General features: G+C 37.0%; 1 protein-coding gene across 10 annotated transcripts in view; it reads right to left on the bottom strand.

Annotated features, from left to right (window-relative positions):
- Positions 1–13450, bottom strand: part of SYNE2 (spectrin repeat containing nuclear envelope protein 2) — a 338449-nt gene that overhangs the window by 220783 nt on the left and 104216 nt on the right. For all 10 annotated transcript variants that reach the window (XM_047738768.1, XM_047738772.1, XM_047738776.1 and 7 more), the window contains exons 11-16: positions 12221–12358; positions 4869–5033; positions 4147–4259; positions 2963–3125; positions 1311–1389; positions 857–1044 (exon numbers count right to left, since the gene is read on the bottom strand). In XM_047738768.1, the coding sequence (XP_047594724.1) occupies positions 857–1044; positions 1311–1389; positions 2963–3125; positions 4147–4259; positions 4869–5033; positions 12221–12358 (846 nt within the window). The remainder of the gene's footprint in view (positions 1–856; positions 1045–1310; positions 1390–2962; positions 3126–4146; positions 4260–4868; positions 5034–12220; positions 12359–13450) is intronic.

Here is a 13450-nt window from a genome sequence, read left to right as displayed (position 1 = left end):
GCACTGGGTGCCGTGCGCAAGTGTTGAATCACTACATTGTACAAATGAAATTAATATTACACAGTATGTTAACCGACTAAAATTTAAATAAAAACTTTTTAAAAAATCTTTAAACACATGAGTGTTGAAAGTCAAAGACTGAGATTTGTAGTATCCTACAGGGGACAGGGAGAATGACTCACTAACCCCTCAAATATTCTTCCTGCATTCCTACATGTGTCACAAATTTTACTTTCATATAAACAGTCCATTTTCAGCTGAGTAACTTTAGTTTCTATTTGGAAAATGTTTAACCTGTCTATATCTATTTGCGACAGGGAAAAACAAATGAAAGAAAGAAAAGCTACCTAAGAGAATAATCATAAAACAGATTATTACATGACTAGCAAATGAAAAGAATAATGAATGACACTGAAATTTCTTCCATGCCTCTCCACATAAGTCTAAGGTATTTTCATTTTCTTCCTCTAGAAACTCAGAGATTTTAGAGCTGAAATGTATTCAACCAAATGGAAAAATAAAACTTTTTAAAATATCAACTTTAGTTAAATGTATCTATAAGCTATCAAATACTCCAAGTCTTCTATTTTCTTTCAAAGAACTTAGCAATATATCTTTCAAAAACTATACTGTGTGTGTGTGTGTGTGTGTTTAACACCTATAATGAGGAGAAAACTTCCTTTGGCAATTATATTAGAAAGAAACTAAACTCTTTCCAATACCTTAAAGAATTTTTCCAAGAGTCATGTTTACTTTCCCTGGCCTCTCATTTTTGGATTGAAAATGAGGATCTCCAAACAAAATGAAAAAAAAAAAAAAAAAAGTAACTGAGGAGGTACCATTAGACTGAAAATACCTCTTTAATCTGTTCCTTCTTTGTCTCCTCAAAACAAGTCTTGAGTAAGCGAAGTTTTTCCATATAAGTAGCCCAACATGTCAGAACTTTTTGTAGAGTGGATTTCACATTATATATATATTTTTTATACATACAAACATTATATTCCACCATGGTATATTCTTTACTAATATCCTGATATTCTCCAGCTATAATGTTAACAAAACAAGAAAGTAATCTCAGAAAACAGTTTATTATTAATAAAAATCATACTCTTAAGAAAAATACTTGTATATTAATTGACAATGTTAAAATAAATAAATACTCAATATTAAAAGTGAATGCAAGGGTTTAAAAAAAAAAACCAATATGTAAAACCAATTCCTAAAACATGAAGGTATAAAATAAGCAAAACAGATAAAATGCTATTTTTAAGTGATGGTCATTCCATCAAAAAGTAACTGTACAGCTTTACCTAAATTCTTATGGATTTCTTCACATTTCTGAAAGGAAGTTTCAAGTTGAGCTAGGAATTCTTTTTCTTCGATAAATTTCTGGGAGGGAAAGGAAAAAAAATACATTGACAGTTTTTTTACTATTTAAAATGTGCCATGATATCCAGATAGAGACATAAATATTGAGGAAACACGTAGGCACCAAAATTTCTTTAAGGCCTAAATACTGTATATTTGGGTAGAAAAGAAGAACAGGTCATGAAGAAAGATAGTTAAGACCTAAGAAATAGAAGTAGGAGCATGAACACTATGCAGGTATGAGACCTGACAAAGTTTATCTTACTGTAGTGATACAGTTCTAGAGTGGTTTTCCTCCTGCAGGAAAAGACAAGTGAAGTACAGAATTTTCAAAATCTTCTGTTTCATGTATTTATTAATATTGCATAATTTATATCAGTTTCTCTTATTTTGCACATTTTATTAATACTGAATTTTTATTAGACATTATTAGAGTATGCTATAAATAGTTACCACCCGTCACATAAAAACATTTGAGACACTGCCATTAGTCAAATTATGTGTCCTATGCAAGCAAACTCTGCTATGGAAAAATACAGAGTTAACTAAAAACTCCTATTTATTGTGCACTTATTAGGTCCCAATGGTGTGATTACTTAAATGGAAAAATGAAAAATCAAAGAAAGCAAAAGAAAGAAAGATATTCAAAACCTAGTCTAATTTAGAATGATGCCTCCTATTCGGGAATGTATAGTGTTTAAATCATTCACTGTAAATAAATCTCTCTTCAACATGTTTTTCAATTTTTGCACTGCAACATACAATCTTGGATTTTTCTTTTTGGGCTCTCATTCCACAAAGAAGGGAACAGAAAGAATGATAAGTCCTTACTGTAGATATGACATTTCCAGGATGCTTTTAATTTACAGATGAACATGTATATATTTAAGTCATTGCAACATTTTTTCCCCTATAAATTGCAAGAGCTAAACCCCCTCTCCAAGAAAAGCTTCAAGACAAAATATACTGTCTTTCTAACTCTTACAATTTGAAAGGCTAAGACAAAATGTTCTAAGAAAAAAACTAATTTTTTTTTAAAGATTTTATTTATTTATTTGACAGAGGGAGAGAGAGAGATCACAAGCAGGCAGAGAAGCAGGCAGAGAGAGGGGGAAGCAGGTTCCCTGCCGAGCAGAGAACCCCATGTGGGGCTCGATCCCAGGACCCTGGGATCATGACCTGAGCCGAAGGCAGAGGCTTAACCCACTGAGCCACCCAGGCGCCCCAAAAAAAAAACTAATTTTTGAATGAAACCATGAATCTGAATGGGAAAAAAATATTAAACAAGTGAAAGTTGTAACTGTTAATGGAAATAACGCTGAAACATCTTCCAACTATTACGTTAATTAGCCTGGCTAACTGACTCTCCCCTGGTAAGGTAAATAATGCTGTTTTCTCTTTCTTCCTCCTCCCACTGTCTGTTTATGTGACTACCTATACTTCTGTTCTCCAGGCAATTTTAAGTTAATGAAAGCTACCAAGAAAACTCATCTCAAAACCTGAAAAGGGGAAGGGAAACTGTGCCAAGGAAAAATGCAAACCCAGCTCCCAGACATGGAGAATACTCGTCTACGACACAAAGTAAAAAGCTTACATGCCAGTCTTCCAGCAACAATTCCACAGATTCTTTGTTCCCATATTTGATGTTCCAAACATCCAACTTTAATTTCACTTCATCTAGCAAACCAAGAACTGAGCACTTATAGTAATGAAATTCTAGACGTGGAATGAATTTTTTCCCCGAAATGTTGTTGATTCTGGAAAATATTGCAGGTTTTAGAGTTTAACTTAATATTATTCCCCGAATGCGAGATAATCTGTTTGGCATTTCTAAAAATATTGGGTCTTTGGCTTTTTATTTTAAACACATGGAATTCAGATGTATCCTCAAATCTTTTATTTTTTTTTTAAAGTAAGCTCTACTACGCCCAATATGGAGCTTGAACTCAGGACCCTGAGATCAGGAGTCACTTGCTCTACCAACCAGGGCAGTCAGGTGCCCCAACTCTTCTTTTTTTTTTTTTTTTAAAAACAAAACAAAACAAAACAAACAAATAAACAGAAAAACCCAAAATAAAACAAACATTGTGGCTAAATATAAAACAACTCCTCCTGAGACAAAAACATCTAACAGAACATTTTCTGAACAAACGATTCCCCTATTTAAAAAAATCCTACAATAAATGTTAATCTCCAAATATTCTACTCAGTTTGTAAACTTTTCTATAACTGAACTCAACTATAATTTCAACATTTACATATTCAAAGAGCTTTCATTATTAAAGCTAATGCCCTCTCATTATCATTCTAGTAAGTTACTTATGAATGATGAGAAAAGAAGAGCGGAGGTGGACAACTATGAGTTCAATAATCTCTCTGTTTATCCTATTTTGGAGTTTACAGAGTGCTTTCAAATACCGCCTCCCATTTCACCCAGTATCCCTGTGAGACATGAACCGGCTGATTATCGTCTTCCTGTATTTACAAATGAGGCATACCCTCAGAAAGACAGTAATGTCATCAGAACTCAGATACGGAGCTCAGTTCCTGACTCCACATTCAGAACTTTGCCCATCACCATCATCCGCTGAGAGAGGAAGCATGGTTAGCACAATATAATGTTACTATCACCCAGAACCTGAAGGTACTATTCATCAAGATTTCAAGAATACTTGTTAGAAAGTATCGAAAAATGTGTCATTTTCTGGTCCCTGCGGCCTCTTGTTAGCGCTCAAACATGAATGGTCTCAGCAGTGGTGAAGGTAAAGTGTTACAAACCGTCCTTTCATTTCCTCCAATTTCTTAGGTGGTACCGGTGGCAAATGTTGTTCATCTCCATTTTCGAATGCCAGAAGAGTGTTGGAATGACAATCACATTTATCCATCAGACTCTGGAAAGAAATTCAGCATGACATGAACCAGACTTCTTGCCACACGCTGTAACCGGGGGTTTGTTCATCTCATTTGCTCTGGGCATGCCTTTTTCCCCAAAAAAAATCATAAAGCCGTTACTTTTTTTTAACCAAAACTTTGCGAATGAGTATTTTCATCGTAAGTGCTTTAAACTGGAACATTTTACAGAGAGGCAGACTGTAGTTTCTTCAGTAAAAGCATTATCAAAATCTTTTATTTTTGGATTTCTTTTCCACTCCTTTGTGGGTTCACATGCTATAATCATCACATATCAAATTCCTTCAGGCCACTTTACTGAGAACTCAATCTCTCACATTTTAAACCAGTCTCCTCCCTCCTTTTTGGTCAGGCTTTTCAATTGCTTTAGAACTGACTAGACTCTACCTTATTTTTTCCAGCTTGAACTAGCGAATGCCCATAAAAAAAGTGAAGGTATCTGTGGCTCCCAAAAATCCCCAAGGGAATCGTTCTGAACCATCCTCAAATACCCACTGTATTTCCTTCCCTTCTCCCTAGGACACAGTCTTCCTCAAGAACAGTCCCTAACAAAGCACAGATTTTTCCATGTTTCTTTTTTATATTCTAACCTTGATTAAAGTCATTTTCTCTTGTATTAGAGCCATGGCTGCACAGTAATCCTGGGAAGCTGGCAAATCTTCATCTATAAGCTCCTCTATCTTCTGGAGCCAGGCTTCAATTTGACATAGCGGTGAGGGCAAGGCATGATTCAGCTCTGTTTCCCACATATTAATCTGAAAAAACAAAAATCTGTGCTTCAGTCGACGCTCTTCTAAAGTTTACTTCTTTGGGGATACCTGGGTGGCTCAGTCATCTTGGTTTTGACTCTGGTCTCAGGGTGGTGAGATCGAGCCCCACCACACGCTCCACATTCAGTGGGGGGTTCTGCTTGGGATTCTCTCCCTCATCCTCTACATCTCCCCCTCCCTCACTCACACATCCTCTCTCTCTCTCTCAAATAAATAAATAAAGCTCTTGCTTTCTCAGCCTTCCCACCACTCCGTGCACACAGAGGAGTCACACAAACGCCAACTACTTATTTCTCCAAACACTGACTGCACTCCCAAGGTGTTCAGTCTTGCTGTCCCTTCCACCTGGATCTTTTCCCCACTAAGGACCCTCAGAACTCACTCCCGAATTGATTACTGGTTTGTTCATTCATTCATTCATTCACTCACTCATTCATTCCGCAAACATTTATTAATAATCTATTTTGCTAATAGCTGATAGAGCTATAAAAATCTTCCAGAAAGGAGAAGGGGGATGTGGTGGTTGCACACCATAGAGTACATACAGCAATTAGACACAAATTAGATGTACTTTGGAACAGTGGAGCATTTTAAATATACGTGCTGAAAAATTTAAGAAGCAGAATAACATATAACATCAATTTACGTAATTTACAAATACATGAGCATACAAATATAATATGTATTTTGTGAGAACATACAGAACAAAAAGATACATCTTAAGCACATCACAATAGTGGCCTAGGGAGAAAGGGAAATGGAAGGAGGGCATGGGTCTAGAAGGAAACACAAATTAAACAAGTAAATAAAAGTAAGAGTAGGGCCTTGCCCAAATCCATGTGCCAAGAAGGGAAGAGTAAGTAACACAACACTCAATATCTAAGGGTCAATCAGATAAATATAAAAAACAGAAAAACAAAAAACTACAAGTCTTGCCTGAAGCATGTAGTGGGGAAAGCAAAGTACATGGTTAAGTTAACTGAGGTCAGCAATATAACAGAGCCAAATATAGGGGCCCAGGGAAGACCCTGGAATAACACTGATTACAATGCAGGGAATTCTTTTCTTTTCTTTTCTTTTTAAATTTTTAATTATTTTTTGTCTTTCAAATTTTTATTTAAATTCCAGTTCGTTAATATTCAGTGTAATATCAGCTTCAGGTGGAGACTTCAGTGATTCATTATTTAACATACAACACCCACTGCTCATCTCAAGTGCCCTCCTTAATCCCCATTAGCCATCTAACCCACCTCCCCTCCAGCAAACCTGTTTGTTCTCTATAGTTAAGAAGAGTCTGTTTCCCAGTGTGTTTCCACCCCCCCACCCCGCCCCCCACCACAGTCCATCTGTTTTGTTTCCTAAATTCCTGAGACAAAGGAAACAAAAGGAAAAATGAACTAATGGGATTTAATCAAGATAAAAAAGCTTCTGTACAGTAAAGGAAACAATCAACAAAACTAAGCAGTGACCTTCAGAATGTGAGAAGACATTTGCAAATGATATATCTGATAAGGGTTAGTATCCAAAATATATGAAGAATTTATCAAACTCAACATACAAAAAACCAAAAATCCAGTTAAAAAATGGGCAGAAGACATGAATAGACATTTTTCCAAAGAAGACATCCAGATGGCTAACAGACACATGAAAAGATGATCAACATCAGGGAAATGCAAATCAAAACTACAATGAGATATCACCTCACACCAGTCAGAGAGGAAAAAAATAAAACAACATGAAACTAGAGAGGGAGATAAACCATAAGAGACTCTTAATCATAGGAAACAAAACTGAGAGTTGCTGGAGGGGAGAGGCCTGAAGGGATGGAGTAACTGGGTGATGGACACTGGGGAGGGAACATGATGTAATGAGCACTGGGTGTTCTATCCAATCGATGAATCACTGACCTCTACCTCTGCAAGTAATAACATAGTATATATGAATTAATTGAATTTAAATAAAAAAATTTTTAAGACTGTGGTTTTTTATCTGAACTCACACAGCTCTATTCTGGTTTCCAAAGACACCTACCCCCACGAAGATTAAGCACAATTTATAATGTGTTTCATTCAAATGACTTCCCCTAATGAAAGCATGAGTTTAAAAAAAAAAGAAAAAGAAAGCATGAGTTTTAAATCTGTATTTCTCTTTCCATTATAGTTCTACTGAATGAATTGCCACAATTCTTAAACTGATTTTAAATAGAGGAAAGAAAAAGCAAATTACACTTTTAGAAGAACAGGGTTATCTGATTCATCACTAACTGACCGAAAAATGTTTATCGGGTACCACTGTATGCAGGGCAAATATCAAAAAGAAACATATGAGCAAATACCCAAGTATAAAGATGTTAAACGAGCAAAAAACTAGGGTTCTTAAAGGCAGTCAAATGGAACTATTCATAAACTAGAAGCATTAAATATTATAGTTCTCACATTGTTTACTCTTTTTTTAGGTTTATTGAGGTGTAATTGACAAAACTGTAAGATATTGGGGCGCCTGGGTGGCTCAGTGGGTTAAGCCGCTGCCTTCGGCTCGGGTCGTGATCTCGGGGTCCTGGGATCGAGCCCCGCATCCGGCTCTCTGCTCGGTGGGGAGCCTGCTTCCTCCTCTCTCTCTGCCTGCCTCTCTGCCTGCTTGTGATCTCTCTCTGTCAAATAAATAAATGAAATCTTTAAAAAAAAAAAAACTGTAAGATATTTAAAGCGTTGATCATGGTGATTTGATACACATATACTTCGTGGAAGGATTCCCACTATCTAGTAAAGTAACACATCCAATCAATTCATGTATTTATCTCTTTTTTTTTTTTTGGTGAGAACATTTAAATTCAACTCTTTTAGCAAATTTTAATGATTTAATATAGTATTAATCAAGTACAGCCATTGTGTGACCTTACTCAACTTACAGCTGGAAGTTTGTACCCTTTTACCAACTTCTATTCCCTCTACGCTCCAATCCTGACAACTTTTCTCCTTGCTGTTTCTGAGTTTGACTCTTTTTTTTAAAGATTCCACATGTAAAGAATATCATGTCATATTTTGTTTTACTTTCGTTGCTTGTAAGTTTATCTTCTCAAACAACATAGGGCAAAAGGCAACTCTACAATCTTAAATCATTAAGTGTATGTGATTAAGCCTCCAGTTGGAAAAGAATGAAAAAATTTTTCATTATTATGAAATTTTAATATGTTCTTTCATTATACCCAAATTATTTGTGCATTTGCCAAAGTAAGTCAGAAAGTTGCTACATGACTGAGTTAAAGAGAGGCTAAGAACAACAGCTCTAGTTCAACTGATGATCTTTTCACACCTAAAAGAAAGCTGTATACATTCTGGTTGGAATAGAACGTGTTCTTTCTGCCTGGGAGCTGTTCTCTGTGTAATGGTTAGAAGAGGAAAAGTAGAAGATGATATTTACCTTTTATTTCTCTTCTTTCTCACTTACCACAGAAAAAACTGGCTCCACACTTTCTTAAGTTTGGAAATTACTTTTGTATTTGGATGGAAATTTGTATCTGGTCTGCCTTGATCTTGTCAGGTCAAAATAACATAATATTGCTATTTTGCATAGCTGGCTTAAAATGAAACCATTCGCTGTGATGCTTTGAGTTAACTGTGTGCTCAAACAACTGAACCAGAAACTGTCTAAATGGTATATTGACTTTTATACACCTGATGGCTTCAAAGTTAGTATGTCTCCTTCGCCACACCAAGACAATGAGCTCTATTATATCCAACTAAGGAATGGATTTTCAAGCTATTATCAATTTGCGGCACTTACTCTTGCAAAAATAGTTTTCTTAGTGTTTTTTTTTTCATTATTCTGGGCACTTTTTCCAAATCATAGTCAATAAAATCAGGCCAGGTCTTTGCCGCCTGGAACATCATTAACTCTACAGACAGTATCTTCTTCCTCTCCCATTTTGTTGAGTATTTGTAATCGAGAGATACTGCCCTTTGCAAGGGTCAGTTTCAAAGCAGGGCAATGAGTCCTGCCCCTTGATGGGAAGGTTTCCAGAGCTTTGTCAATTCTCCCAAATTAGGTACTTGGAGAGGGTGGCTCTTTTAAGCTAACCTGAATATTTAACAACCTTCCAAAATGATGTGAAATATGTATTCTGAAAACAGGCTAGCACTCCTGATAGCCAAGAGGCTTGAGCAGGTATCAAAAAACTTTCCGAGGGCCAAAGAGTATTTTTGACTTGCTGACCACAAAATCTCTGTTGCAACTCTGTAAATTCACCAAAAATCATTTAATTTATCCATTTAAAATGAATGAACTGTATGGTATGTAAATTACACCTCAATAAAGATGTTTTAAAAAAAAAAGAATGAAGGCGGGCACCTGGGTGGCTCAGTAGGCTAGGCATCTAACTCTTGATTTTGGCACAGGTCATGATTTCAGGATCAGGAGATCAAGACCCACATCCAGCTCCCCACTCAGCAGGGAGTCTGCCTGAGATTCTCTCTCCAACTCCGTCTGCCCCTCACCCTGTGCCCTCTCTCTCTCTAAAGTAAAAAATAAAACCTAAAGTAAAAAATAAACCTTAAGGGGCGCCTGGGTGGCTCAGTGGGTTAAGCCGCTGCCTTCGGCTCAGGTCATGATCTCAGGGTCCTGGGATCAAGCCCCGCGTCATGCTCTCTGCTCAGCAGGGAGCCTGCTTCCTCCTCTCTCTCTGCCTGCCTCTCTGCCTGCTTGTGATCTCTCTCTGTCAAATAAATAAAATAAAATCTTTAAAAAAAAATAAATAAATAAACCTTAAAAAAAAAAAAGGAATATAAGGAAAATAAAGACATTCAGAAATAAAAATTAAGAGAATTTGTTCCCCCAGACCTGCATTATAAGGTAAGTTAAAGTTTTTTCAGGCTGAAGGGAAATGAGTTCAAATGGAAACTCAGACCTCTAGAAAGGAATGAGAACACTGGAAATGATAAACATCTAGATAAATATAAGAGACTTTTTTTTCTCTTAATTTGTTTAAAATGTATGACTATTTTTAGCAAAAATTTATAACATGGTTTTGGGGGCTTTAAAACATGTTTGTGGCATATATATATATATATATAGAGAGAGAGAGAGAGAGAGAGAAGGTAGAGCATAAAGAATGACAAATAAATGAATCAATTTAATTGCAAGATTTCTACATAAAAAAGTTATGTACCTACAATGACTTAAAAGTTGTATAAGGAGACTATAAGAAAATGTTTTAAAGATTTTTATTTATTTATTTGAGAGAGAGAGAGAATACAGAGAAAGAGGGAAAAGCAGACCCCCCACTGAGTAGGGAGCCCATTGTGGGGCTCGATCCCAGGACCCGGAGATCATGAACAGAGCTGAAAGCAAACTTAACTGACTAAGCCACTCAGGCACTCCATAGACTGTAAAAATTTTTAAATGTTTATTGTAATCTCACTAGAAATCTGATACAAAGCAGTGGAGCTAAAAAGCCAATAGATACATTAAAATGAAATTCTAAAAATTATTAAGATAAAGCAAGGCAGGACAAGAATAGAGATATAAAAACAGAGGGAATTAACAGAAAAAATGAGTAAAATGATATACCCAAATTGAATCATATCAATAATCCATTAAATATTAACTAACGAAGCTCTCCAACTAAAGGTAGAGATTATCGTAATGGATAAGAAAGCAAGATCCAACCATAGGCTGCCCATAAGAGATGCATTTTAAATATAAAGACTCAAATAGATTGAAAACAAATGAAAGAAAAAGATGTATCACACAGACAGCTTAAAAATGGAATGATCAGGGGTGCCTGGGTGGCTCAGTGGGTTAAAGCCTCTGCCTTCGGCTCAGGTCATGATCCCAGAGTCCTGCGATCGAGCCCCGAATCGGGCTCTCTGCTCAGCAGGGAGCCTGCTTCCTCCTCTCTCTGCCTGCTTCTCTGCCTACTTGTGATCTCTGTCTGTCAAATAAATAAATAAAATCTTAAAAAAAAAAAAAGAATGGAATGATCATACTGATATCAGATTAAGTAGACATAAAAAAAGAAAAGTATTACCAGAGATAAACAAAAATGTTTCACAGTAATAAAAGTGGCAATTCATCAGGGAGACATAACAATCATTAACATACACAACTAATAACAAAGTTTTAAAATACATGAAGCAAAATTTGACTGCAGCAAAGGAATGATTCTATAGATTTAATAGCCCTCTCTCAGCAATTGATAGAACTAAGCACAATGTCATTCAAGACACAGATAATCTGACACTATCAACCACCTTATCTTAACTGACATCTGTTGAATGCTATGTCAAGGGCACCTGGGTGGCTCAATGGATTGGGCATCTGCCTTCAGTTTAGGTCATTCTGGGTGTCCTGGGATCGTGCCCTACTCAGGCTCCCTGCTCAGCAGGGGAGTCTGCTTCTACCTCCTCTCCCTCTGCCATTCCCCCTGCTCATTCTCTCTCTCTCTAATAAATAAAAATCTTAAAAAAAAAAAAAAAAAAAAGGCAAGCAAGCAAGCTGTATCTAATAACTACAGAATACACCAACCTGCACTACATCTGGGCACTGGGTGGGTCAGTCCGTTAAGTGCTTGCCTTTGGCTCAGGTCATGATCCTAGGGTCCCGGGATTGAGCTCAGCGTTGGGTTCCCTGCTTTTCCTTCTCCTCCCTGCTCTCTCTCACTATCTCTGTCTCTTTCTCTCTCTCTCAAATAAATAAATCTTTAAAACAAACAAAAATGCACTACATCCTGGGTCATAACACAAATCCCAATCAACTGCAAACAACTGAAATCACATAGATACAGACACACATACATGTTCATCTTCACATATTCTCTCTAGGCTTGTCCCTGATCCCCTTCAAGCATCTATTAATAGTGACACATGACACTGGTCCTCAGTAGAGATGAGGCTGCAGGTCAATCAGAATATAGATAATCTACTGGGCCAAACCAATCACTGATGACAAATATAAAAACTTTGGATAAGCGGTTTCTCTAAGCAGTACGCTATAAATTTCTATTAAATCTTAATCACTCCTCAAATGAGGCTATGGAGAAAATAAAAGAACACTCTCCCAAAGTTCTAATGTAGCATCCACTCTTTCACAGAATTTCTCACGGAAGGCTAAAGTAATCATCCAACAAACAAAGCTGCATCACGAAAATGCTGCTCCAATCAATATAACACAGTAACCTGGTAGGTGAGGCCGTCCCAGGCTTCTCTCAACTGTAACTGATCTTCGTCCAGCTCATCCGGATTCCTTTTTACTGGCAGGATATCCAAAAAGGGCTTTTTCTCTTCATTGAATGACTCCAAAAAGGACAGCAGACTCTACAATCGGAAGAATATTTTAAAGACAGAAATTTTAGATCAGTTTCTGAAATGTAATCCGCTATTTTAAGGTCTATAACTGTAGGTCACGTTTAAATGGATCCTCTCACTGCTCTGGTGTCTTTCGTCAGTGCACCCCGATCACTTGAGTGCCATTCACAGTAACAAAAGGTCACAGCTTGTGTCTCATGTCAGTACTGCTGGATTTCTACTGGAAGTGGTTGGCTAGGTTACCCAGCTCGACAGGAAGACTCCTGATGCCACATGGAAAATGTGAGTTGGTATGTCCTCCCCAAACATGGATTCACGACAAAATAAGGATGAGTGGAAGAGAGAACTATATGGCAGCAGCGATCACGTGTCAACGTGTCTATGATTAACTGCACGTGAGCCAGTGCTGCCCAAGTCAAAGGACCTTAGAAAATACTCTGTCCCTGTCTGCAAAAATTTAGTAAATAAAGCTTTCCTTGGTTCAGATTTGTGCAAAATGTTAGTGTTGAAGAGTCTTCAATTCCAGATAGTATTTCAAACATTATTCATCATAATTGGCAGCATTTTAAGTTAAATTTTATGAGTTGGAGTACCTGGCTAGCTCAGTTGGGAGAGTATGTCACTCTTGATCTTGGGGTCATGAGTTCGAGCCCCGTGTTTGGAGTAGAGCTTACTTTTAAAAACAAATAAACAAACAAACAAATAAAAAGATTAAGTTTTACGAGCCAACCCAGGGATAATTATTGTAATTCTGATTATGAATAACTTCATACAGCCTTTTATTTAAGAAACCTGCATCTGTGGTACATTACTAAATCAACGACATTATGTGAGAGCAATGTACTAAGGGGACGCTTAGCACCTCGTCAGTAAAAAAACATCAGGCCAAGGGTGCCTGAGTGGCTCAGTTGGTTAAGCATTTGCCTTTGGCTTAGGTCATGATCCCCAGGCTCTGGGATTGAGCCCCAAGTCGGGCTTCATGGTCAGCAGAGAGTCTGCTTGTCCCTCTCCCTCTGCCTCTGCCCCTCTCCGTGCTTGTGCTAGCTTTCTCTCTCTCTCTCTCTTTCTCTCATAAATAAATAAAATCTTAAAAAAAACAAA

The sequence above is a fragment of the Lutra lutra genome, chromosome 7 (assembly GCF_902655055.1).
Source record: "Lutra lutra chromosome 7, mLutLut1.2, whole genome shotgun sequence".
NCBI lineage: Eukaryota > Metazoa > Chordata > Mammalia > Carnivora > Mustelidae > Lutra > Lutra lutra.
This window is presented reverse-complemented; position numbering and strand designations above follow the sequence as displayed.